Raw genomic sequence first — 27154 nt, 5'->3', positions numbered from 1 at the left:
CCAATCACACCCTCTGTACAGCTGCCTCACATCATTATGCTACCTGCTGAGCACAAAGAGAAGGGAGACTGTTGCTTTCATATTTTGCTTTTGAGCTTCCCAGAAGCCTTTACTCGAGAGACAGAATGCCAGACTAGATGGACTTTGATCTGATCCAGCACGGCCGTTTGCACAGTCTTCGGGCACCCTGTCTTCATTTTTTCTTCCAAAAAAGAAAAAACCTTGATATAGCAGGAAAGCAGAGAACCCGTCTGCTTGCAAGTTGTGTTCTCGTCTTACTTAGAATAGCTCATTGGTGATGGCAGGTGCACTCTGCACATGCTCAGAGTGACTGTTATTGCTCTTGCATATATTGTGATTGTAATTTCAATTTATATTCCACACTTCCTCCCAAAGGAGTCCAGGGCACTAGAGCTGAGTACACTGGCATTAAAAGCAGGTTCTTGAGAAGCGGGTGGGGCCAGGGAGAGATACTTGAAAGACGCGGAAGAGACTTGGCTCTTTTATTTCTTTAGCAAGACAGTTTTGGCCAAAACAAGACAAAAATGTAAACTACTATTGCTAAAAATCCCACATTCAGGCGAATGAGAAGAGAGGGTAATACTAAACTCACATCCTCACCATATATTTAAAACATGTTTAATGCACTTTTAAAGCACATGGCTTCCCCCAGAGTATTCTGGGAACTGTAGTTTCCCCCTCACACAGCTATACTTCCCAGCACTTTTAACAAACTACAGTTCCCAGGATTCTTTGGGGAAGCTGCCTACGTCAAATGTGCTTTAAATGTATGATTCAAAAAAGGGCAACCAAGATGATCAAGGGGATGGAGTGACTCCCACATGAGGACATTTGAGGCTTTTTAGTTTAGAGAAACAGCCGGTAAGAGGTGACATGACACAAGTGTATAAAATTATGCATGGCATGGAGAGTGGATAGAAGTTTTTCTCTCTCTCTCATAATGCTATAATTCATGGACATTCTATGAAGCTAAATGTTGGAAGATTCAGGATAGACAAAAGAAAGTTCTTCACACAGGGGGGAGCGCTCCAACCTGGGTGGAAGGAAGGAATTTCTTCATGCCATGAGGAGGGCATCTGAAGGCAGTCTACTTAGCAGTAAGTCACACTTATAGTAGAGGATAATCCCAACTTTATGGCATCAAGTATAGATTTATTTTTAAGAGTAAGTTGTTAAGTTGCAGCAAGCAGCTAGAGACGAACCTGAAGGTGGAACCAGTAGGAAGAAATTTTGTCTTGAACCCAATGATAACATCGGGCATGCTCAGTAAGAACCAACTGTCAGTGTTCTAAAAGCCTCACAGCTACTGGGCTTGGCTAATCAGGGGGCCACACCCACACCAGACTTTGATTTCACTTGAGACAGTCATGGCTTCCCTCAGAGAATCCTGGGAAGTGTGGTTTGTGAAGGGTGCTGAGAGGAGACTCCTATTCCCCTGACAGAGCTTCAGTGGCCAGACTGGTTTAACAGTCAGCCACTCTGATTGAAGGTCTGTGAGGGGAACAGGGCATCTCCTAGCAACTCTGAGCACCCTTCACTAGCTATACTTCCCAGGATTCTTTGACTGTCCAAAGTGAAATAAAGGTGTGGTGTGGATGTGGCCAGGGACAGCTTTGGTTTAAATTTGGGTGGGAGGCTACATGTGCCTGCTGTAGAATAAAAAGGTGGGGGAAATGCTGAAAAGCAATAATACTGTTTACAATGTTTTGCTTTTGGAAAGGAAAGGGGCTTCCCCTCTGCCCAGGAGGAGTTGAAGGCAGGAATTGTCATATGTAGTCCTTGCATGCAATAATTCTCACATGTGGTCATCAGCTTTGTACGCACATGCATGGGTTCTTGTAGTGGGGAGCAGCAGCAGTGTCCACACCATCACACCTGCAGGTGTGAGGAAAAAGGCTAGAGACAAAAGCTGAGAATAGTTGAATATTAAAACCCAGTGTGTTATTAATACTTGTCTGGGGAAGATCAGGAGAAGGGAACCGGTGACTGAGTTGGTCTGAGAGGTTGCCCTGTGTAAAGGTCTTACCAGAGGAAGGTTACACAAGTGGGTTTTTAAAGTTGGTTAAACTAGCAAGACATAGAACCAGAGGAGCTTTGGGGTACAGAAGCAGACTGTCCCCAGTAGGTGGACTAGGTTGTACAAGTATTTTGCTGGGGTGGAGATTTAGGGAATTTGGCCTGAGGTAAAAGCCACTTAAGAGGCTGATGTCAAGTCTTCAGAAACAGTTGAGTACCTTTAAGACCCCAAAGCAAGTATCAGTATTCCCTTATGTATACAGGATCTCTAATAAACCAACAAAGTTCATCCTGTCTCTAGCGTCTGTGTCCATCTCATGCATAAACCTACTATCCCAGCATCTAGGAGGTTTTGAAAGCATTCTAAGTTAATTGGTGGCACTGGAAAATTAGAGAAGTACAGATATGTAAACCTCTATTAATATAAGCGAGGCTGAGGAACCGAGTATCCCTGACAAGAATGAATCTAGGAAATACAAGCAAGGCCTCTAATAAGATAGTATCAGGCTTGTGGAAAATACAACCCTTTACACATTAGAATGACTGTAGTAACAATCTCTGCCCTGTTCATAGATTATGTGTCCATAGTTCACACTCTCCTTTCTGGTAAATATCACTGTCTTGTAATTGCTATGTATGTAGTTGGAGTGGTAATAAAAAAATACATTCATTAACACTGAGTCTGCCTCTACAGATGAGATGTTATGACTCTGCATTGCAATACTTTTGGTCTCTTTCTGTACTCTTTTCTATCCATTTCATAATTCTTTATCCTATTCAAATTTCTCCAGTTTGTACATCTACCTTGGGCAAGTGCTAGGTCACCCTTGTGTACTGAACAGAACCTACACTTCTTTGCCAACATCATGTGTATAAAACTCAGAATGTTGTCTCCTTTCACTGGAAGGTGCCAAATCCACTGAACTGATCTGCACCAACAAGGTGTAATTTGAAACCAGAGCTTGGAAAAGTTACTTTTTTGAACTACAACTCCCATCAGCCCCAGCCAGCATGGCCACTGGATTGGGCTGATGGGAGTTATAGTTCAAAAAAGTAACTTTTCCAAGCTCTGTTTGAAACCCATGCACATGCTTCATGGAAACAGGTTAATGAACTCAGCCCTACCTCATCATTTCACATGTTGCTATGTGAGAGATTACAGATCACATACAAGGGTCAGGCCTGGTTCGTACTTGGATGGGAGACCGCCTGGGAATAGGCTTAGAGGAAGGCACTGGTAAACCACCTCTGAATACCTCTTACCATGAAAACCCTAAGAATATATATAAAAAAATTCACAGAGTCACTATGAGTCATAGTCAACTTGAAGGCATATAACAACATAGAACAGGCAGGTGGCTGAAGGCAGAGCAGCATGACAATGCCAGGGGCATTTATGGAGATTCCTCTCACACCCACCGCTCCATACAGCTCCTTCACCCATTCTAGAATGCGAGCATAGGATCACTCCATCATACCTGCCAGCACCAGCCCCTACAGCAGGGATTTGAAACCTGTGGCCCTACAACTGTTGTTGAATTGCAGCTTCCATTATCCCTGACCATTGGCTATGCTGGCTGGGACTGTTGGGAGTTGAGTCCAATAACATCTGGAGGGCCACTCATTCTCCAGTGCTGCAAATGAGCAAATAAAAAGCTTTTGCAATTAACCTTTTATGTTGAAGTCATCTGAACCCTGCCCAGCTAATATTTTTAAGTCAAAAGTTGACTCCCTAAGAATGCTATATGTTCATCTGAGAAAAAGAGAACTTCTTTGAGACATGTAGATTATATACCTGTATGAATTCTGAAGATATAGGCAGCAGTGTAACAATCTTCCGATGCTTTAATTACTCCCTAAGTTTTTTTGCCTGACATCTTCAATGAGCAGTCTTGATTAATGGCATATTTGTCCCATGCTGAGCTTCAAATTAAGAGGCAGTGAACTTTCATAGAATCATAGAGTTGGAAAGGGCCTATAAGGCCATCAAGTCCAACCCTTTGCTCAATGCAGGAATCCAACTGAAAGCATACCCAAAAGGTAGCTGTCCAGCTGCCTCCTGAATGCATCTATTTTTGGACAGCCCACTACCACCCTAGGTCATTGGTTCCATTGTTGTATCCCTCTAACAGTTAGGGAGTTTTTTCTGATGTTCAGCCGAAATCTGGCTTCCTGTAACTTGAGCCCAGTATTCTGTGTCCTGCACTCCGGGATGATTGAGAAGAGATCCTGGCCCTCCTCTGACAACCTTTCAAGCACTTGAAGGGTACTATCATATTACCCCTCAGTCTTCTGAAGGCTTTGTTCACCTTCTTGCAATATGCTTGATTTGTATAAACCAGGTCTTTTTCTATTTTATGAGTTTCAGATATTAACCTCTCCTCGTTGCTATTAATGTTTAAATTATTTTCAGTCTGTCTCTTATGAAAACACTCCAAATGATATAGTTGCACAATTAATTCCACCCTTTCTTGTTAAAGGCTAACACTAATTACATGACCCCAGCATACCCCTTTCAAAGTATCCTAAATGGAGACAATGAAGTCCTGGGAAGAATTATCTGAAAACAGCTCTTACAATCTCATTATCAGCTTTGGACTGAACCATCCATTCCATAATAACAATCAGTTCAGGGTCCAATTGCTCTAGATGTGGAACAATATTTAATCCTATTATAAACAGGCCATCGGATCAGCTTGCAATTTTGAGAGGAAAGGCTTTGACCCTCACACTCTAGCTGACATCCATGTTGATGATGTCACCACTTCCTCAGATTTCAAGGCTTGGCATGGTACCAAGGCCTACATGTTATGCCAAGCGGCAATCTAGGCTGAGAGAAATTGTGAGAGGAACCAATTTCTGGAACCTTTAGTACCAGGAAATATTGATAGCACAAACTTAGGACATACCAATTACCCATAAGATCTGTCAAGTACTGTTGTTATAGATTAGGAAGGCATCCCTGAAGGTGGAGTGATTGTTCATCTCCATGAGATTGTCCTTGAAAACATGTAGCACTCTAATTCAAAATGCCAATGATTGTCCTCCCTATATGACTATTGAAGACAAGATGGAGGCAAGCACATAGCAACTTAGATTAGATAATACTGAGATCGTTATGTCTGGAAATCTACCCCCCCTCCCAAGTTTACTATAATTATATACTAGTAAAATATAGCAGTTTACTAGCCAAATATAAGATTTAATGCTGTTATTTCTTCTGTTTATTTGGTGTGGACCAGGAAGCAAAGCCTCCCTTCATCCAGTTGTTTTATTTAGAACAGGAGTGGGAGCTCCAGAAGTTGTTAAGACTCCAACTCCCATCAACTACTCTTATTGAATTTGGCTCTGTCCCATACCCCAGGATGAGTAGCTGTTTCCAGCTGCACTATACATTTCGTATGCAGAGGCAGCAAAAATCAAACCCAGGATCTGATGCTGAAGACTGTGCCCTAGCACTGTGAGATAGCCATGCCTGTTCTACTTAGCATACCTATTAGCAAAAGGAAGCACATCACCACCCAGGCCATTAGGAAACTATGAAGATCTCCTTATAACCTCATTAATTATTTCCCTCTGGGATAGGGAAGTTGGGTTTGTGTGAGCTGACCTTGCAGTGTTGCCTTCCACCCCTGCTCCTCCACCAAGCCCAAAGCCATGAGGTTCTTCTAGCATATTTATGACTGAACTTCAACACCTGTATCGCATAGGAGGAATACAGAAATCTGCCTTATATCGAGTCTGACCAATTAGTCCATCTTGCTCAGTACTGTCCACACTGATTGGCAGCAGCTCTCTAAGGTTTAAGGCAGGAGTCTTTCCCAGTCCTGCCTGGAGATGCCAGGTGGTCTACCACTGAGCCATGGCCCTTCCCTATATTAACCTTAGGACTACTAAGACTGAAGATCTGTAACAGTGGAAACAGCCATAGGGACACAGAGGCTTTGAGGCTTTTGAGTGGCCGTGCATACTGGTTAATGCACTGTACTTTAGAGGCTCCAGCCAAAAGTGGAATGGAGTTTTTCTCCCAGGGAAAAACCGGACACTCGTCTTCTTCATGTACTCTTTCTATATAGTATTAGAACTGGTGACTTGTGGCCCTCAAAATGCTGCTGGACTGCTACTCCCATCAGCCCAAGCTAGCATGGCCAATGGTCAGAGGTGATGTGAGTTGTAGTCCAACACCAACTGGAGGGCCACAGGGTCCTCATCCCTGCTCTAGCCTATAAAAACAGGCAAGATTAGGGTTTCTGTTGCTTTTGCCTGCCAGCCTTCTTGGTTACAATATGGAAGAATCAGCCCTGCATTCTTAATATTGCTACTATTGTTTGGGATGCATAGTTGCTAAGGCATTGGTAGTGGGTGTCTTATTGTGTTTGCTCCTGCTGTTATTAGCACAATTTTAAGTTGAAAAAGCAATGGATACTGTCTCAAGCACAGGAGGGGCAGATAATCTTTTTCTCCAAAATATTTTTCGATAAACCAGTGTTTATCTTACATTTACAAAGCTTCTATTAAGACATACTGGTGACAAAAGGTAGCAAACAGATCATGTTGTTTCTAAGAGGCTAGGGGCTACACTGGAACTTGAGAGCACTCTTACCAGTGAAATATAGCTTTCCCTAAAGAAAGCTTCCATAATAAAAAGGAAAACCCCAAATAATTCACAAAAACCACCACGAGAATATAGAAACTGTTATCAAAGGAAAAGGGAAGGAGACCCATTCTATTGACTCTGCTGAGATCAGAAGCTTTCAGCGCCTCCTCTTCCTGAATTGCTTCCATTCTAGCTTGTCATTGTAAGAACTTTGTAATTATGAAGTACTACCTGAATTGGCATTTTTCCTCCTCCCTGTGTTGTAGTGTCTTTTAGATTGTAATCCTGTTATTTTTAAGCAGGTCTGGGAGCCTTTTTCACCTAAAGAGCAGGGTAAAAATTCTTCAAATAAAAATAAATAAATCAAGAGATTCTTTCTCAGTAAGCACAAATAATGAACACCAAGGAAAATATTGTGCATTTATAGACTATGGAGTTAAAGTCCACTTGGTTTCTTGAAATCAAATGCTTTACAGTGATGTTTTAAGAATCATCAATATATTGCACATAATTTAAATTCTTTAATGTCATTCTCTACAAAGGAGTTAACTCACCATCAGACTTTACCTTACAGAGATACAGAACTGAAGTAATGTCCCCATGTTCAAAGAACAAAATATTTAAATAGGTTAAAAAGCTACTGCACACACAACAGTTGTATCATATCCAATTTCACATTGGATTTAGGTTACAGTAGTGGCTTTTTGTTCTTCCACAGAACAGACAGAGGATACCACCTAATAAAGCTGTGCAAATTCTGGCTCCAGGGAAACAAAGAACTACCTCCTTTTTCCTGCCCCACTTTTCCCTGTTTTACTGCTACCACTACTGGACTTGCTGGAAGATTTTGAAGAGAAAAGTCTTGTCATGAACTCTGACACATCAGGCAGCTCGTGGTTAGAATTCAGCATATTCATTGATTGTTCCATTTCCTAAACACATGCAAAAAGAGAAGAATGTGTAAGTGAAAACCATTTCTAGATCATACATAAAGATACATCCAGCTGGTTAATTGTTCTGTCAGTATTTATGTCATTTTGCAGTTGCTCTCTACCCATATGCCCCCCACTACAGGCCCTTAATACAGCCAAAGCCTAAACTACAACTTAAAAATAAAACTGTTATGTTATATATAAAGATGAAAACAAAGTTCTAAAAGCAAGAAGCAGAGATAACCATGTCTAAAGTAGTGTTACAGGGCAAAGGCTTGCCATCTTAAAATTTTTGAAGATAATTTATTGCTAAATCTCGTTTAATTTCAAAAAAACTTCTACTAAAAAGCTTAACACATAAGTTCTTAAAACGTGTAACACAAATTGAACTAGCATCAGAATGCTTGTCAATAATGTATTATTATTATTTGCAATATTGTTTCCTTCCAACAAATGCCTTGTATAAAAGTATCTGGTAAATGTCTTCAAAGATCTGGGTTGTATGTGTTTTTTGTATGGAAAAGCTGTTCTGTGGTAGGATTTTTTTTACATCCATTCCAGCCTATCCAACTCTTCCACAGAGGATGTCACCATGATTCTGTCAACTAGAGTTTTCCACTAGGTAATCAATTGCTTGCTGAAGAGAGCAGTTCACATGTTAGTTCACATCAGCAAATGGATATAGTCCAGTTCATTTATTTCCCAGGCAACTGATCTGCCTCTATCGCTTATATTAATGAAACATTTACGGTGCAAACTTTTGCAAGTTCTCAGCTGTCCCACTTTTTTCATTGGGGCTTATTTTCAAATAAGTGTGCAGGGGAGGGCAGCCCGAGTTCAAACAGAAGTATAAAACATCTACAGATCTAGAATGTTATATCTGTAACTTGAAAATAATGTTACACCTGTAAAGAACTACTGAAGACAGTGGTCATTCAGAAGGAAAGGAAATCAATACCAACTGAACCCCCAAAAGCAGCAGCCAAAGACAGACAGTAAACACTGCTAAACAAAGAAGATTTAGTAAACACCTTGAATCTCCATTTTGTTCTAGCCTTCCGCTATTCAGCATTACGCATGGTGAAAGGACAATAAATTAGGATAATTTAATAAATATCGTACTTTAAAACTTCCTGTCATAATGGATTTGTCACAGAAGAATGTGACTAGAATGTGAATTTGTGTTTTAACTGCGATAGGTAAGAGAAGGAAAGGACAATATAAAGTAGGAAGAGATTGGTAGCTTCTTTTTATGACTCGAGATAAGTGTCAATACTTTCATGACACAGTAATGACTCAGTGTTCATAGCATGGTATGGCAGATCAAGAAATCAGAGCAGCCCAAGAAATTAAATAATGGTAGAAAAATGTACATGCTCACCATTCAGCACAAAGACATACTAATTTTTCTGCCCGGTGGCTCTGCTGGAGTAACATTTCTCACCAGCACGCCTATAACTCATAGGAAGCATGCTAATTTATAGTATCAGCAGCAAGGAATCTTTTAAGCAGCTGCTTAAAATACCAAAGGCCTGAGTGAAAAGGAAGGTTTTTGCTGGAACCTAAAGAGAGAGAGAATGCACCAGGCATGCCTCCCTGGAGAGAGCATTCCACAGCCAGGGGAGCACCTCTAAAAAGGCAGATTAGTCATAACTGAAAAACCATTACTATTTCCCAGACACTTTCTGGACTGTTATATTTGGTTTGGTTTATTCAGATACAGTATTTGCAATATTAACTTGTGCAAAGCTTACTTACCCGCCTCATATCAGGATCACTTGTGTTTACAACTTTAGGCAGTAATACAAAGATCAGCAGTGGAAGGATCATCATCATAACCTTAAACAGTAGAAATTCAAAAGCCATTGTTAATTGTTGTGGAATTCTACAATCGGTCTAGTACTACCATGTTGTATCATGCACAGTACAAGCAGAACCATTAAAAAGCTATGGATGCCCACCAGTTTCGATCATCTTCATAACTACTGTGAGCGAAAGCTGCCAAAAGAATCTGTAGGATAAAGGTTTCCCCCCCCCTTGAATGTCAACTAATGGCTCAGTTTGCATGTCATGCATGTGGGATCTGTTTTACTCCACCCTGCTAGCACTAAGTGAAAAGAAACTATGGCCCCTAGCTTAGTGTTACATCCAAACCTGGAACTGTGGTTTGTTTCCCCCACATATGAGTGGGGAAAGTGGAAAGAATCCCTTTAGTATGGTAAATTATTAACCATGGTTTACCAGGATACACAAATGGGACCAATCTCACTGACATATCCAGGTGAAATCAACAACTCCAGTGGCAGTTAGGTGTCCCTGAAGCTGCACAGCAATCCCAATATTCAGAAATCTCACTAAGTATGACAAATATTATGAAAGCATTTCAAATTCTTCTTGGGAACTTCTTGGGAACGGTTTCAATTGATGCGGCCTGATGACGAGGACAAGGTGCTTGTGATGATGCAGCCAGCAACGTGTCCTCTCAACCCTTGCCCTTCTTGGCTTATGAAGCTTGCTGAGGGGGTTTGACTGAGTGGATCCAGGGTGTGGTCAAAGCATCACTGCGGGAGGGAGTGGTTCCGGGAGCCTTGAAGGAGGCGGTGATCCGACCACTCCTGAGAAAGCCCACCCTGGACCCATTGGTTTATGACAACTACCGACCGGCTGCAAATACCCCCTTTTTAGGGAAGGTGATTGAGAGGGTTGTGGCGCAGCAATTGCAAGTACTCTTGGATGAAACAGATTATCTTGACCCATTCCAGTCTGGGTTCAGGCCTGGTTATGGGACTGAAGCGGCCTTGGTTGCCCTGATGGATGACGTTTATCGGGAGAACGTAAGAACATAAGAAGAGCCTGCTGTATCAGGCCAGTGGCCCATCTAGTCCAGCATCCTGTTCTCACAGTGGCCAACCAGGTGCCTGGGGGAAGCCCGCAAGCAGGACCCGAGTGCAAGAACACTCTCCCCTCCTGAGGCTTCCAGCAACTGGTTTTCAGAAGCATGCTGCCTCTGACTAGGGTGGCACAGCACAGCCATCATGGCTAGTAGCCATTGATAGCCCTGTCCTCCATGAATTTGTCTAATCTTCTTTTAAAGCCATCCAAGCTGGTGGCCATTACTGCATCTTGTGGGAGCAAATTCCATAGTTTAACTATGCGCTGAGTAAAGAAGTACTTCCTTTTGTCTGTCCTGAATCTTCCAACATTCAGCTTCTTTGAATGTCCACGAGTTCTAGTATTATGAGAGAGGGAGAAGAACTTTTCTCTATCCACTTTCTCAATGCCATGCATAATTTTATACACTTCTATCATGTCTCCTCTGACCCGCCTTTTCTCTAAACTAAAAAGCCCCAAATGCTGCAACCTTTCCTCTTAAGGGAGTCGCTCCATCCCCTTGATCATTCTGGTTGCCCTCTTCTGAACCTTTTCCAACTCTAGAATATCCTTTTTGAGATGAGGCGACCAGAACTGTACACAGTATTCCAAATGCAGCCGAACCATAGATTTATACAACGGCATTATGATATCGGCTGTTTTATTTTCAATACCTTTCCTAATTATCGCTAGCATGGAATTTGCCTTTTTCACAGCTGCCGCACACTGGGTCGACATTTTCATCATGCTGTCCACTACAACCCCGAGGTCTCTCTCCTGGTCGGTCACCGCCAGTTCAGACCCCATGAGCATATATGTGAAATTCAGATTTTTTGCTCCAATATGCATAATTTTACACTTGTTTATATTGAATTGCATTTGCCATTTTCCCGCCCATTCACTCAGTTTGGAGAGGTCTTTTTGGAGCTCTTTGCAATCCCTTTTTGTTTTAACAACCCTGAACAATTTAGTGTCATCAGCAAACTTGGCCACTTCACTGCTCACTCCTAATTCTAGGTCATTAATGAACAAGTTGAAAAGTACAGGTCCCAATACCGATCCTTGAGGGACTCCACTTTCTACAGCCCTCCATTGGGAGAACTGTCCGTTGATTCCTACTCTCTGCTTTCTGCTTCTTAACCAATTTCTTATCCACAAGAGGACCTCTCCTCTTATTCCATGACTGCTAAGCTTCCTCAGAAGCCTTTGGTGAGGTACCTTGTCAAACGCTTTTTGAAAGTCTAAGTACACTATGTCCACTGGATCACCTCTATCTATATGCTTGTTGACACTCTCAAAGAATTCTAATAGGTTACTGAGACAGGACTTTCCCTTGCAGAAGCCATGCTGGCTCTGCTTCAGCAAGGCTTGTTCTTCTATGTGTTTAGTTAATCTAACTTTAATAATACTTTCTACCAGTTTTCCAGGGACAGAAGTTAAGCTAACTGGCCTGTAATTTCCGGGATCCCCTCTGGATCTCTTTTTGAAGATTGGCGTTACATTTGCCACTTTCCAGTCCTCAGGCACGGAGGAGGACCCAAGGGACAAGTTACATATTTTAGTTAGCAGATCAGCAATTTCACATTTGAGTTCTTTGAGAACTCTCGGGTGGATGCCATCCGGGCCCGGTGATTTGTCAGTTTTTATATTGTCCATTAAGCTTAGAACTTCCTCTCTCGTTACCACTCTTTGTCTCAGTTCCTCAGAATCCCTTCCTGCAAATGTTAGTTCAGGTTCAGGGATCTGCCCTATATCTTCCACTGTGAAGACAGATGCAAAGAATTCATTTAGCTTTTCTGCAATCTCCTTATCGTTCTTTAGTACACCTTTGACTCCCTTATCATCCAAGGGTCCAATTGTCTCCCTAGATGGTCTCCTGCTTTGAATGTATTTATAGAATTTTTTGTTGTTGGTTTTTATGTTCTTAGCAATGTGCTCCTCAAATTCTTTTTTAGCATCCCTTATTGTCTTCTTGCATTTCTTTTGCCAGAGTTTGTGTTCTTTTTTATTTTCTTCATTTGGACAAGACTTCCATTTTTTGAAGGAAGACTTTTTGCCTCTAAGAGCTTCCTTGACTTTGCTCGTTAACCATGCTGGCATCTTCTTGGCCCTGGCGGTACCTTTTCTGATCTGTGGTATGCACTCCAGTTGAGCTTCTAATATAGTGTTTTTAAACAACTTCCAAGCATTTTCGAGTGATGTGACCCTCTGGACTTTGTTTTTCAGCTTTCTTTTTACCAATCCCCTCATTTTTGTGAAGTTTCCTCTTTTGAAGTCAAATGTGACCGTGTTGGATTTTCTTGGCAATTGGCCAGTTACATGTATGTTTAATTTAATAGCACTGTGGTCACTGCTCCCAATCGGTTCAACAACACTTACATCTTGTACCAGGTCCCGGTCCCCACTGAGGATTAAGTCCAGGGTTGCCGTCCCTCTGGTCAGTTCCATGACCAACTGGTCTAGGGAATAGTCATTTAGAATATCTAGAAACTTTGCTTCTTTGTCATGACTGGAACACATATGCAGCCAGTCTATGTCCGGGTAGTTGAAGTCACCCATTACTACCACATTTCCTAGTTTGGATGCTTCCTCAATTTCATATCTCATCTCAAGGTCTCCCTGAGCATTTTGATCAGGGGGACGATAGATCGTTCCCAGTATTAAGTCCCTCCTGGGGCATGGTATCACCACCCACAATGATTCTGTGGAGGAGTCTGCCTCTTTTGGGGTTTCCAGCTTGCTGGATTCAATGCCTTCTTTCACGTATAGAGCGACTCCGCCACCAATACGTCCTTCCCTGTCCTTCCGATATAGTTTATATCCAGGGATAACCGTATCCCACTGGTTTTCTCCATTCCACCAGGTCTCCGTTATACTCACTATATCAATGCTCTCCTCTAAGACCAAGCACTCCAGTTCTCCCATCTTGGTTCAGAGGCTCCTAGCATTAGCGTACAGGCACTTGTAAGCAGTGTCTCTCTTCAAGTGTCTTTGGCACTTGTGGTTAGACCTGTGGTAATTTTGCTCTTCTGAATTTATATCCTGTGCCCCTGCTCTCACAATGCCTACTTCTAGGCCTACCCCTTTTAAAATTTCATCATTTCTTTGGTTTTTATCCCAGGGGGGAGGTTTATTCCGAACCGGACCTTTCTCAGCTCCTGTCGGGTTTCCCCCCTCAGTCAGTTTAAAAGCTGCTCTGCCACCTTTTTAATTTTAAGTGCCAGCAGTCTGGTTCCATTCTGGTTCAAGTGGAGCCCGTCCCTTTTGTACAGGCCCGGCTTGTCCCAAAATGATCCCCAGTGCCTAACAAATCCAAACCCTTCCACCTGACACCATTGTCTCATCCACGCATTGAGACTGCGAAGCTGGGCCTGTCTGGCTGGTCCTGCGCGTGGAACCGGTAGCATTTCAGAGAAAGCCACCTTGGAGGTCCTGGCTTTCAGCATCCTACCTAGCAACCTAAATTTTGCTTCCAGGACCTCACGGCTGCATTTCTCCATGTCGTTGGTGCCAACGTGCACCACGACCACTGACTCCTCCCCAGCACTGTCTACCAAACTATCTAAACGACGGGCGATATCCGCAACCTTCGCACCAGGCAGGAAAAACACCTTGGGGTCTACACGCCCATCACACACCCCACTGTCTATGTTCCTAATGATCGAATCACCCACTACAAGGATCCCTCCACCCCCTGGAGATATATCCTCGGCACGAGAGGATAGCTGCTCATCCCCCAAGGAATGGGTCCCTTCTAAGGGATCGTTTCCCTCTTCCTCAGCTGGATGCTCTCCTTCCCCGAGACCATCGTTGCCCATGACAGCAGGAGAGCTATCATCGTTGGAGTGGGACACAGCTATAACATCCCTGAAGGCCTCCTCCACACACCTCTCTGCCTCTCTCAGCTTTTCCAGGTCCGCCACCTTGGCCTCAAGGAAATGAAGTCGTTCCCGGAGAGCCAGGAGCTCATTGCACCGAGAGCACACCCACGACTTCTGTCCAACAGGCAGATAGTCATACATGCTGCAGGCGGTGCAAAACACTGGAAAGCCCCCACACCCCTGCTGGCTTCTTACCTGCATAGTTTTGTTTAAGTTTAGTTTTGGTTTATGTTTTGGTTTAGTTGAGGTCAGGGAACAGACGGGCAGAGTGGGGGGCCCTGGCCGCCTCGCCCTGCTGCCGAATTCGCTCTGCTGCTTAACTCGCCTTGACGCTTTGTCAGCTGGGGCTCCCTCTAGCTCGTGGAGAAGGACAGGGGGAGTGCGACCCTGTTATTCTTACTTGATCTCACAGTGGCTTTTGATACCATTGACCATGTTATCCTTCTGGGCTGACTTGGTGAAATGGGTATTGGAGGAACTGTTTTACAGTGGTTCAGATCCTATCTCCAAGGTCCCTCTCAGAGAACAGCATTGGGTGACTGTCTTTTGGCCCCCTGGCAGTTGTGCTGTGGGGTGCCGCAGGGTACCATCTTGTCCTCCATGCTGTTTAATCATCAGGAGATTTGAGGTGAGGTGTCAGCAGTATGCTGACTATACCCAGCTCTATTTCTCCGTAACATCTGAATCAGGAGAGGCCGTGCAAGCCCTGGGCTGGTGCTTGGACTCGGTGGTGGGCTGGATGAGGGCCAATAAACTGAGTCTGAATCCTAGCAAGATGGAGGCACTGTGGGTTGGTAGTTCCCGAGTTCGGATAATTGGTCAGTTGCCTGCTTTGGATGGGGCTGTGCTCCCTCTGAAAGAGCAGGTCCGTAGTCTGGGGGTGCTCCTGGATCCATCTTTGTCGCTAGAAGCCCAGGTGACCTCTGTGGCTTGGAGTGCCTTTTGCCAGCTTCAGCTGATAAGTCAGCTGTGGCGGTTTCTGGACCGGGATAGCCGGACCACTGTTGACCACGCACTGGTAACCTCTAGGTTGGATTACTGTAATGCGCTCTATGTGGGGCTGCCCTTGAGGTTGTTCCAGAAACTGCAGTTAGTGCAAAATGCAGCGGTGAGACTGCTCACTGGGGCAGGGTATCGCCAACATGTCACCCCGCTGCTGAAAGAACTGCACTGGCTGCCCATTTGCTACCAGGCCAAGTTCAAGGTTCTAGTTTTAGTGTACAAAGCCCTATACAGCTCGGTACCAGGATACCTGAAAGACCGTCTTACCCCTTATATACCCAACCGATCGCTGCGCTCTGCAGGTGAGGGCCTCCTGCAGATACCATCTTATCAGGAGGTTCAATCTGTACAATATAGGAAATGGACCTTTAGTGTGGCGGCACCTACCCTGTGGAATTCCCTCCCCTTAAATATTAGGCAGGCGCCATCTCTGCTATCTTTTCGGCGCCTTTTGAAGACTTTCCTCTTCCAACAAGCCTTTTAAGTTGAGACCTATCCCAGTCCGCGTCTGTGTTAGAATTGCTTTAAATATGTCTTTTAATATTTTAACCCTTTTTTAAAAAATGTTTTCGATGTTGTTTTGTTTTAATGTATTTTAAGGTCTTTTAATGATGTTTTAAAGTGTTTTTAGTGTTTCTGTTTGCCACCCTGGGCTCCTGCTGGAAGGAAGGGTGGGGTATAAATAAATAATAAATAAATTGGGGCTTAATGACCATAGTCTTGAGGCAATCAAAATCCACCCTCCGTTATTAATGCTGCAGCAGAAGATCAACTTCTTCTAGCAGGCTTTTACCAGTCAAGGAAGGCATAATTTAATTCGAGAAGTGGTGGTTTAAACACTGGGCAATCCCAACTAGTTATCCAACTCATTAATGATATACGAGAGACCAGATCTATATCCAAGTATCACAGGTGTTTTTTTTTTAAATGCATTGCATAATTAAGCATCTATTTTGGGCTAACTCAAGCCATCAATTTAGCGTGTCCTGCCACATACATACATTTGGGTACCCATGGTTGTACTGGTACACAAGTCCCAAACAAGCCTCTAATTTTATGTTCAGCCTAAAAAAAGCCCTTAACATTGCTAAGTTCCCCTGCCATACCCTCTCCCTCCCACCTCCAACTCAAATGCCAAGTGGATCGCAGAGACGTGTGAAGCAACATGCATCTAAGATTACTACAATATATATTTGTAGTTTACTTCAAAGCCATTATACACCATAAGGCTTAAATGTCTGTTCTTTTTGAAAATGCATAAGAAACTAACTGTCAGAAAGGATGCCATTTTCAGTCTTCATAATTATTCTGGTTTTTCCCAGCAGATTGTTCTACAAGAAGTACCTGTTAAGATGATGTAAACTCTCTCCCTCCAGGGATGACTCTTCTACATCCCAGAGATACTTGCCTGAAAACAAGACTTTAATGATAATCTTACCTTTTGTATTACCTTTCATGAGAAATGATGTATTAGCATATGATCCATTTAATGTTTACCCTTAACTTTTACAAACAGGATCCTTAAATAGCTTTAGAAATGTAGAAAATAAATAGGTAATCAGTGGCAAGGAGGCTACTCATGCATGCCTGCTTCCTTACATACCATGGGGTTCATTAAGAAGTCTGTCCATCCCCAAGACTCTCTCTTTATGAAGTAAGAAGGCGGTCCAGAAGATTTCATTTGGAGTGGGTATGGCAGCCTGACAACTTCTGATGTTTTGATGTAATTCACAAATCTTGCTCTGAAGAAGACATTTTAAACCATTTTTCTTTACAATTTTAAAGCTCTACACATTATTCTGGTTTGATATTTTCATCTATCGATGCATTTGTACTTAAATGACAATCCTGTGAACAGTTAAGCAGCTTATAATTTGACTGCAATGGGATTTAAGGACCATAACTGTGGGTAGAATTGTTGGCCTGATCACCTGCTCATTCCAGAGATTCTGTATTAGATACAAATCTATTAGAGATGTGAATGCCTGGGGGGAACATGGGGCTTTCTTTTTTCCCCCTGAAAAATTAAAAAACAAATGGGGGAAAGAAGAACCACCAACCATTTCCCCCCTAAAATTTTGTATTTTTTTCCAGGCATTCACATCTCTAGCATCTATATCCCCCCCCCCACTGGCTTATTTGGTGAAACTTTATTTTCCCAAGAGAAGCCTGAAAATGGTTTATTCTGCATTTCCCTCTTGGAGATAGTAACTGTATCATATGCTCCCCAAAAGACAATAGTAGCATGCAAACTTTTTTTGTAATATACTAAATCAGCGATTTTGCAAAATCCACTATCAGACAAATTTGAGTTTGATAGATCTCATCACAGATGTATCAAACTAGCACTGATCCAATATAAACACCTATCACTTCATGTGAAAAATTACAGACTCAGAAATATTTTGTGAGCCACAACATGCACTGCCCAGATACTGTCAGCAAGAAAAACGTTACATTGCTGGTTAAAAATCATTCTATAAGCCAAAAGCACCAAATAGAAATTGAGTTAAGCTTCACCAGTTGGCTTTCGGTGAAACTATTTGAACAGAGATGAAGAGATGAGTCTAGAGCTTTCTTTTCAATACATCTATGAATACCTGGCAAAACATATGGCAATATAGCTTTGCTCATCTTTACTTGAAGAACATCTTGCCAGATATTGCAGCTTGAATCCATATTACCTGTGGATGGAACACTCTGTTGAAGAAAAAAAGGGAGGTTGGTTTAGCCAACTCCCCCTTCCTCCTATAGCCCTACTGGAACACCTCTCTGGAGGGTTGGGGGACCATCCAGGAGTTTGGATGGGGGCACTGAGGACTGTAGGGAGAAAGGGGAAAACATGAAAATTGCCACTTCCTTTTTCTGGCAGAATCCTTCACTGCATCTTGCTCCTTTCTGTATACCGAAACAAATGTCTGGATCCAATCCCTTCTGATACAGTACCTGTATCTCCAAAAGTAAACTTTTCATTATATTTCACACCATGGCTGGCAGTAGATTTGTTTTCAGATATATTAATGTAGTGGTTTGGGGCCATATTCAGCAAATTCGTTGCCCTAGCACAAGCCAGTGCAAAGATTCCTCCTAGTGCAACAGGATTTCTCCCCTCTTTCCTCCCCCCATGCCTTCCCCAAATCTGCTCTGGAGGGTTGGGAGAACCCCCAGAACAGCACACAAGGGGAGGAGGGGCATAATCATTCCATCAGGCAAGCAGAAATGCTTGCACTGATGAAACAATCTCCTTAGCACTATGTAGAATACAACCCTTGGTTCTCACCTAACCCTAAGTCACAGTTTAACAAATCACATTAAGCACAAGTTGACTTGTTTCTCCAAAGCCTGGTTTGCTTTTCAGCTGTTCTTACCTTGTGCCTTTGTAGCTTGGTGACCATCTCAGGTGGGGTGGCCAAACAAATATTCTAGATTTCTACGTAACACCAAGCCATAATTAAAATAAACCAAGGTTCATAAAGCTAAAGTTTAACAAACCATGGCTAAGTCAACAGGTCAGAGTTCAGACAATTACAGAGGTTTAATGACTTACTGACAGAACAGTCAGCTCCATTTTCTTGCCACCATATCTTGCATTAACCAAATTAATTTGGTTCAGTATTTCATATGAAAAGTTACAGCTGCTCACCTCATTTTCCCTTTTGAAGTGATGTCCACTCTCACTGGTTCAAATTTATAAGCTGGAGATATAACTTCAACTACATATGATCCCGAAGGAACATCATGAACCACAAAGCTTCCATCTGTCCTGATAAAATATGAATTACCATAGATATAATACCACAGAAGAATTACAATAATTAAAAATATACCATGGAAGTTTTACATGTCAAAACCCAGGAAAAGCCCTGCTGTGTCAGACCAAAGGGCTATGTAGTGCATCATCCTATTGTTAGAACATTAGTGTCCATCTATCAAGAGTAAGATTATAACACCTACCCAACAATTCATAACACAATGTTCTGTCCCACTAACTTACAATGTCAGTGAGCTGGTGTAGGAATGGGAGATGGACATTTTCATTTAAAATCTCAGCTACAGTCATGAATCGCTGAGTGGACTTAGGCAAGCCTCAAAGAACCCTGATCTGTAATATGAGGAAGATAACACTTATCTATTTCAGGGCTATTGGAAGCATTACTGAGACTGTGACGTGCAAATTTAGTCAGGATAAGACAGACTATGGCTTACTATGCATGAACCAATTGAACCCGTTTCACTCCTCCCCACTAGCACTGGGGAGAAACAAACCACAACCTCTGCTTTAGTGTTACATCCAAACCAGGGATCATTAGAGCAACAAACCATGATAACCCAAGGTTTGTTTTTGGTTTACCATTCATGGTTTGAACAAATTGTGATCCCTGATTTAGACTTTAATGCTAAGCCAGGGATCACGCCTTGTTTCTTCCATGTGCTCATGAGGAAGAATAAAGAGTCCAGACAGGCACATTCACAGTAAACCAGCATTGAACAAGATCACACAGCTAAGGCAGCAGGATTTAATCCTTGCTCATCAACTGAGCAGAGATTAAAGCCCTGTGAAAAAGTGCCCTTTGAAGCAGCACAAGGCTTTTGCAAAGGCTTTAAGACAGCTCCTGCCCTCTCATTTTCACAAACAGGAGCATGGGGGCTGCCTAAACTCTCTGCAATCAGGGAGTTAAAGGGCGAGGAGGGAGACTGTCAGGCCCAGGATGGGACTCAGGAACCAGACTGGTGGTTGAAAGCAATTCAGTTTTTATTAAGGTAATATCCAAACAGAGACTGCGCCTTCTCATGAAGCAACACAGAGTTACAGATCCTGCGACGTAGAAAGAGAGTTGACAGAGCAAGGGACTGCTATCCCGCCTGTCTCTTAAGAAGGAGGCAAACGGGCGCGAAGTCTTTCACTCCGCCTCAACGTGCCCTCAGTCACCACTCTTCTTCCCCCCCTCCTTTCTTGTCTTTTCAACTGTCTTCAAGTACGCGGCGACGGGGGAAGCATGGGCCCCTCCCCTTCTGAAGTCTCCGACTCCAGTATGGGGGAAAGAGGGGGGTCAGGTTTTAAACTGTCTTGCGGTTTCTCTTTGCTTGTCTCTGACTTAGGAGGCCCTCCCTCTTCCCCCACCTGTTCTGAACTTCGGAGAAGAGGAGGCGTGAGAACTTCAAGGGAAGGCTCTGAGACTGTGAAGCTTTCAAGGTCTCCGTTGCTAGGCAACTCTATCTCTGGAATTTCCTCTTCTTCTTCTCCTTCACTCCACTCTGGCGAAATGGCCCCCTTCCTTTCCTCCTCTTCTTCTGAATCCTCAGGACCCCAACCCTGCACCCTGACAGAGACTTGCAAAAGCGTTCGCTAAGTCTTCCCATGTTTCCTTTTAATTCTCTGTGAATGAGAAAGGGGGCAGAGGATACTTGGAAGAGGCTTCTGTAAGTCTCTCCCCCCCTTTAACTCCCTTACTGCAGAGACTTAAGGGAAGTGAAACAGTTTGACGCAGGGGTGCCCCCACCTGCCTGCCAACCACAGGATGTCATGAGGCAGATCCCTGATAAGGATCTAGCCCATAGAGTCAAAAATGTTCCTCGCTCCTGACTTACATTTAGCAAACAAAACAATGTGGTTTAAATGATATATTCAAAGCTTTACCTGGAAATTATTATTTTTTTGTAAATTTCCCCCCATTATTTAGATTTTAAAAGCACAATCTCATGCATGTTTACTCTGAAGTCCTGTTGAGCTCAATAGAACTAACTCCCTAGTAAGTGTATGTAGGATTGCAGCCTACCAAAAAATGGTGCTAAAACTGTTAAGATACTAATTTTAGCATGTTGAAGAGCTGTGTATACAGTAATACCGCAGTTAAGGAATGAAGCTCCTTTCAAGGAAGGCTTTTTTAAAGGTGAAACAGACAAGCCTGTGTCTTTGCTTTGCTATGGGCAAGCTTTCAACCCTGTGCATTTGCTTCAAGGTAAAACCAACCAGCCTGTGGTCTTTGCTTTGCTATGGATAAACTTTCAAGCCTGTGCCTTTGTTTTGCTAGGATGAAACTGTCCAGACTGTGCATTTGCTTTGCATTAAAGAGATCTCTTGCTTTCTCCCAGGGCTGGGGAGGGAAGGATCCAATACAATTCAGAGGGAGGGGAAGGCACCCTTTAAAGCCCCTGTTGAAACGGCACACATCATCTGTGAGCGGGTGTAAGAACCGAACCCTATTATTTCCATGTTATTCCTACCTCTGGTATCAAAGTTTCTGTTAAAAGTAGTAATGTCCAGGAATGCATTTACTTTGTTCACTGAGATATTACTGTATATATATGTGCACATCACAAAACTTTTTTTTTGTGGCAATAGACTAATACAGATAATCCTCTGGAATTTGCTAGGGATAGTCACCTGAAAAAAGTTAATTACAAGTTTGATTTTAGATTTGACTAATATTGCATCCATTCTAGTTGCCCAAATGAATTTGGATTGTGTTTTCATGTTACTAATTAAAAATTATGAACCATTTCTAAATGTGAAAAATGTTCCACAGAAAAATACAGTAGTGAAAATTTTCCACCCCAAATCACTGGACAGCACATCTACTTATAGAACGATTTTTAAAAACAATCGTATGTGCAGATATCTAGGAAAAAGACAGTTTTGTTGGAGGCAGCTACCCAGTACCTTGGTGGAAATAGTTACTCAATAGCTTCTCAAAGGATAAATTTTTGAGAAGGATCCAAGAAGAACCTAAGACAAGAGTCACCAACCTTTTTGGGCCAGAGGATACATTTCAAATTTTGAGAGAGTGCTGGGTGTACCAGTAACAAAGCAATTGCCATGGGGGTATGGCATAATTAGAGAGTAGTCATCGTGAAGCTTTCCCCATAATTATATTTCCATATAAGAAAATGCTCTACAGCTGTTAAAGTCACAAGAACCCTGTTTTTCTCCAAAGCCAACCCTAAACCAAAGCCTAGGCTGCCATCCTGTACCCACTTACCTGGAAGTAAGCTCTATCAAACACAAAGAGACTTACTTCTGAGTAGACATGTATACCATTGTACTGTAAGTTAATACAGCAAATTCTGAATGAGTCCCTGGTCTTTAACTCCTGTAAAGCAGTAAACATACCTAAGCCTCTTTGCAAAGTTTTCACATTTGCCTTTTGGGAGGGGGATTCTTGAACATTCACCCACACTTATTGTTTAGTAGTATTAGCAGATAATAATTTCTAGGCACTACCTGATCTCAGGTAAACCCAGACAGGAAAGGTTACCAGGGGGAAAAGGGCAAACTCAGATTTCACTCAGTCTTATCAGTCACAGCTCTGACTTCACTCATTGACTAACAACACTGACAGGCAAGAGCACCCAGGTTGGCTCATGTCACAGAAATCGCTTAGAAGGGTACCACACATTTTGCTCCATAACCTTATTTCTAGAAGGGCTAGAGATTTACTTTTTAAAGAAATGATTCTGGGCTACCTGATTGGGGTGCCACTAAAGGTCTTTGTGGGCACCACTGTACCCACAGGTGATGAGCTGGCAATCCTGATCTGAAATCTTGCTCAAACGATCAAGTTTGCAAAACACATGCAGATAGTCAACTCCATGTCTCAAATGCAGGGATGTGGGGTGGAAAATTTCCATCTTATAAGGGCATAGTCCTAACCTCTCCTTCCTACCCCTGGCAGGTTTTTGCAGAGTGGTAGATGCCACAGCCCTGGTACTCAAGATGGCTGTGGTGGCAGGTGTGGGTCAGGCCAACTGGCCCAAAATCAGGCCTATTGCCTTGGCATAATGGACAACTTGGGATACACAGTCAGCTCAGCCTCATCTCCTCCATGCCATCAGAATGCCATTTCAGGACTTTCTGATGGTTCCTGCAGGTGGGAATCCCACCAGTGGGCTGCCTGCCCATTCAGTGGATGGAATGGGGAGATCAGTGCTGAAGGAGTAACATCAGTCCAATGATAGTGGCAGCTTAATGAGGAGAGGTAGGTGCCGGGACACTTCTGCTCATTCAACCCCCCCTCCTAGCCCTGTTAATTAGTAACAATGAATTGATTCCAACTGCAAATAAAATATTGGGCAAGCTTAGCAGATAATTTGCATAGGGTTCTCCCCCCACATTCAAAATTTTCCAGGAAACCCACATCACAGATCAAATGTTACCTCAGAATACAGTAATTATTATTTCCCACTCACGTAGATGGCAAATAGATACTGCCCATTGCAATTTCAGCTATTAAAAACTCCATAAGGCTTTTGTTTGAAGACAAAACCATATTATACCCCAAAATGAAATAAAGGGAGACAGGAGAAGTGCAATACTAGACCTGCTAGATAAATCTTTCATGGTGATTTCAGCCTCATCTCACACAGAGTGGACAATTCACAAGTATCCTCTTCCCTTTAATCAGAACTGAATTAAAAACCATTCAGTTTTTATAAGAAGCAATTTCATATGGCAGTCTTTTCCAACTGGGTCTTACCACATCACAGCACTAGTTTTCCCAAACCCTGTTCAAAGGCTTCAAGATAATATCCACTTCATACATAATGAGCAGGAACAGCATCTTTGCTGTAGAGAGGACAGTCATTCCTCTCCCTCCCCCCCTCTACTGCACATGGGAGGGGTTGGCTGGTCACTTTTTAAAAAGCAGGATGATGTTCCCTCTAAGCACATAAGATACAAAGCCCTTAAGTCTGCAGAGAGCAGGAGCTGAAAATGACAGCTCAAAGTACACAGGTTGCAGTCGTTACCGTCATAACATGGGGCGGAAAAGGAGAGATTTGCAAGGCCAGCTACTAACTAAAAAATTAAAGCAGACCAACATCTATAAGTCTAGAAAGGCTTGTCTAGAGAGAAAGGTTTTAAGCAAGCACTAGGCATGTAGTTGCCCGGGGTCTCAAACCTCTTACCTTTTTGGGAGCCAGGTCCCAGCAGGGTCCCTAGGTCTCCATTGTCCTACAAGCCAAACAGCATGAAACTGGAGTGTGTTAGCTGCTGAGAAGAGTCTTCTAACACACTATTCTTCAACCTTGGGTCCCCAGATGTTGTCAGATTACAACTCCCATCAACTCCAGCCAGTTTAGCCAATGATCAAGGACGATGAAAGTTGTAGTCCAACAACACTGGGGGATCCTTTTCATCAAGGTTGAAAAATAGTGTTCTAATATGATTCCTTACCCTTTTTTGCTGATTGGAGCCAATCAGAGTGAAAAGAGGTGAGTCAGCCACAGATAAGACTCTTCTAAGTAGCTAACACACTCCCCTTTCATGTTGATTGGCTTCTAGGGACATCTGTTGTTGTGGGAGAAGGTAATAAAAGGATGTCATTCTCAACACAGCAACAAAAAAAATGGGTGTGTGTGGTTTTGTTCCAGCTCAAAGCCATGAATAGGGGAGAAAGAGGAAATGAGAGAAAAAAAGGATGGAGGTGGAGAAAGTGTGTGTGAGAAAGAGATGGTGTTTCAACTTTTAATGATGTGTATATATGGTTCATACATGGTATGGTGAAATGCAAATAAATGTGCCTAAGAATGTGTGTGTGTGGTGCAGCCAACACCAGAAATTAGGATCAGGTTGTATAATCTTAGAAAGAGGTGTGTCTGTGAGGGGGCATGCCTGTGAGTGTCATGAAAAGACCCTGCACATCTGAATTTCACAGAATCATAGAATAGTAGTTGGAAGGGGCCTTAGCCACTACGCTAATGGCAAGCGACAAAAGGAACACAGTGAAGGCGCCTGCCTGATGTCAATAGGCAGGGAGTTCCAAAGAGTAGGTGCTGCCACACTAAATGAACAATTTCTTACAAATGTGGAATGCGTATTATGTGGCACCTGTAACAGTGCCTGTTCCACAGAGCAAAGTGCTTGAGTGGACACATATGGGGTTAGATGGGCACTGCTACTGCAGAAGCTAGCCAGAACTTTAAGGATGGGGATGTGCTTCACAACACATATTTTACTGAAAACAATAGACGGAATCCACGTTTGCACATTGTAGGGTGAGGGTATCTGCATGCAGCAAACATCAAGAAGCAGGAAAATAGAATCTGCAAAAATAAAGGGGCATACTTGTGAATTAATATTGTTGTTTTAGTTCAGATAAAACAACAATATTCTTAAAGACAAACACTCCCTTGTGGAAAGCTGCTTGGAGTATGCAATAAATGAGCAACATTTGTTGCATTCATCTAATGTGCCAACAAAAAGATCTGCTCTGGCTATGTTCACCTGGTCTTGCCTAGACTCAAAAAGATGACTCTCTCTGAACTAAGATTTTGAATGTGGAGAAAATAAAAACAAAAGGATACCTGCCTTTAGTGAATTTTTAGCTATTCCAACATATATTTTTGTAAAGCTACTACTATGATGCAGTGATGATTAGAGTCTCGGACTAGGAATAGGATGACCTGGGTTCGAATTTCCACTCAGCCGCGTAACTTCCGAATCTACCTTGGGCCCGTCACTTTTCCTTAGCCTAGCCTCCCTATTATCCTGAAGGTTGCTGTGAGGATAAACCGGGAGAGAGCCTCTTTGAAAGGGGGGGGAACAAATGTAAACAAGCAATTCACTCTTCGCCAAAGCGTTCTCCGCGCCCGAGAGATTGTTTTTTCTGCTCTTGACAACCCTCTCGTCGAGTGAGGAGGCCAACCGGGAACTGTATCCGCGGCTGTACGCGAGTCAGGATGCGGGATCCTCCAACAGAGCAAGACAGAAGGGCGGCGGGCCGCTCCGGGGGCTACTCACTTGAGGAAACCGACGTGCTCCTCCCCGTCCACGAGTACTCGGGCCGCCGCAATCCAGTCTTGGGGTTTCACTCCCGGCACCACCGCACGACCCTCGATCTTAAACCGCTCGCTGGCGCCGACAGTCTCCCCGCTACCGGCGCCGACAGTCACCTCCGAAGCCCACGAGCCGGCGGAGAAGAAGAACGCAAAGAACGCCGCTAGTAGCAACCGCAACATCGTCCCGAGGAGGCCGCCAAGGCAGGCCGCCATTACAACAGCTGTTTGAGGTACAGGGGAGCAATCAGCGAGACAACAGATGAGACAGAAAAGGCCGCCCTTGCTCACCGGCGCATGCGCCAAGCAGCGGAACCCTAAACCCAACGCGCCGGAGGAGCGCGAGGTCACGTGATAAACAAAGACGTGAAACCTTGGCCTTCTCTGCTCATAATCGCAAACTCCCAACGTCCGGTTTCTTATTGAGGCCATTTTTAAAGACTGTGTAAGTTGAGAACTTGCCACAGAAAACAATGCCGGAGTTTAGGAGAGGTTGATTCGGCACCGGTGTTTTCACCACCACTCCTTTAAAAAAAAAAAAGAGTGAGAATGTCGCAGGAACGAGGTTAGATTCTCCTTTTTGTAATTTAGGTCTTGTTTCGGTGTGTGTGTGTGTATTCTAAAAGAATTTTTGAAATATTTAAATATTCTGGGCAAGCCAGTAGAGCATAAGGCATGCCCTGGATGTGAGAGAGTCTGGAGGAGCAATATTATTAGAGTTATATTTGCTGTGACCTGAGGGGCATTTGATATTGTTACACTCAATTCCGAGGTTCATACTGCTGGATGAGATCCCAATACTCAAACAACGTGAGACTCAAGGTTTCAGACCAAAGCTTTATTACGTTTGCAAACGGAGACTCACAGACAGCTCTTGCCAGTCCAGTGAGGTCTAAAGTTACAGTTCTCACAAGCATAGATATATTCTTCTATCACTAGGCAGATTGCACAAAGCACACAGGTGGGAGTCTTGGCCTAGCATAGTCGCACAGTACCACAAGATGATACAAAATATGTGAGTCTTACTTGTTAAGAACATAAGAAGAGCCTGCTGGATCAGG

At 43.2% G+C, this 27154-nt stretch overlaps 1 protein-coding gene across 1 annotated transcript; it reads right to left on the bottom strand.

The window, feature by feature from the left end:
• Nucleotides 1–7040: 7040 nt before the first annotated feature.
• Nucleotides 7041–26540, bottom strand: EMC7 (ER membrane protein complex subunit 7). The gene is made up of 5 exons (XM_061611480.1): nucleotides 26059–26540; nucleotides 18964–19083; nucleotides 16924–17062; nucleotides 9325–9405; nucleotides 7041–7566 (listed from the first exon to the last, which is right to left on the bottom strand). The coding sequence occupies exons 1-5, from the start codon at nucleotides 26523–26525 to the stop codon at nucleotides 7414–7416; spliced, it is 960 nt and encodes a 319-aa protein (XP_061467464.1). The 5' UTR covers nucleotides 26526–26540; the 3' UTR covers nucleotides 7041–7413.
• Between the last annotated feature and the right edge of the window lie 614 nt (nucleotides 26541–27154).

Source organism: Rhineura floridana, chromosome 2 (assembly GCF_030035675.1).
Source record: "Rhineura floridana isolate rRhiFlo1 chromosome 2, rRhiFlo1.hap2, whole genome shotgun sequence".
Classification (NCBI taxonomy): Eukaryota; Metazoa; Chordata; class Lepidosauria; order Squamata; family Rhineuridae; genus Rhineura; species Rhineura floridana.
Note: the sequence above shows the minus strand (reverse complement) of the source record. Positions and strands in the feature narration are given on the sequence as shown.

Bases quoted from the DNA above. Each gene is read 5' to 3' on its own strand.
- EMC7 (XM_061611480.1), bottom strand. From the start codon at position 26,525: ATGGCCTCAATAAGAAACCGGACGTTGGGAGTTTGCGATTATGAGCAG. The intron at 9,406-16,923 runs GTATGTAAGGAA...CTACTGTTTAAG, and splicing joins ACTTCTTAATGAACCCCATG to GTTATGATGATGATCCTTCC. The intron at 7,567-9,324 runs GTAAGTAAGCTT...GCATGTGTTTAG, and splicing joins GTGATCCTGATATGAGGCGG to GAAATGGAACAATCAATGAA.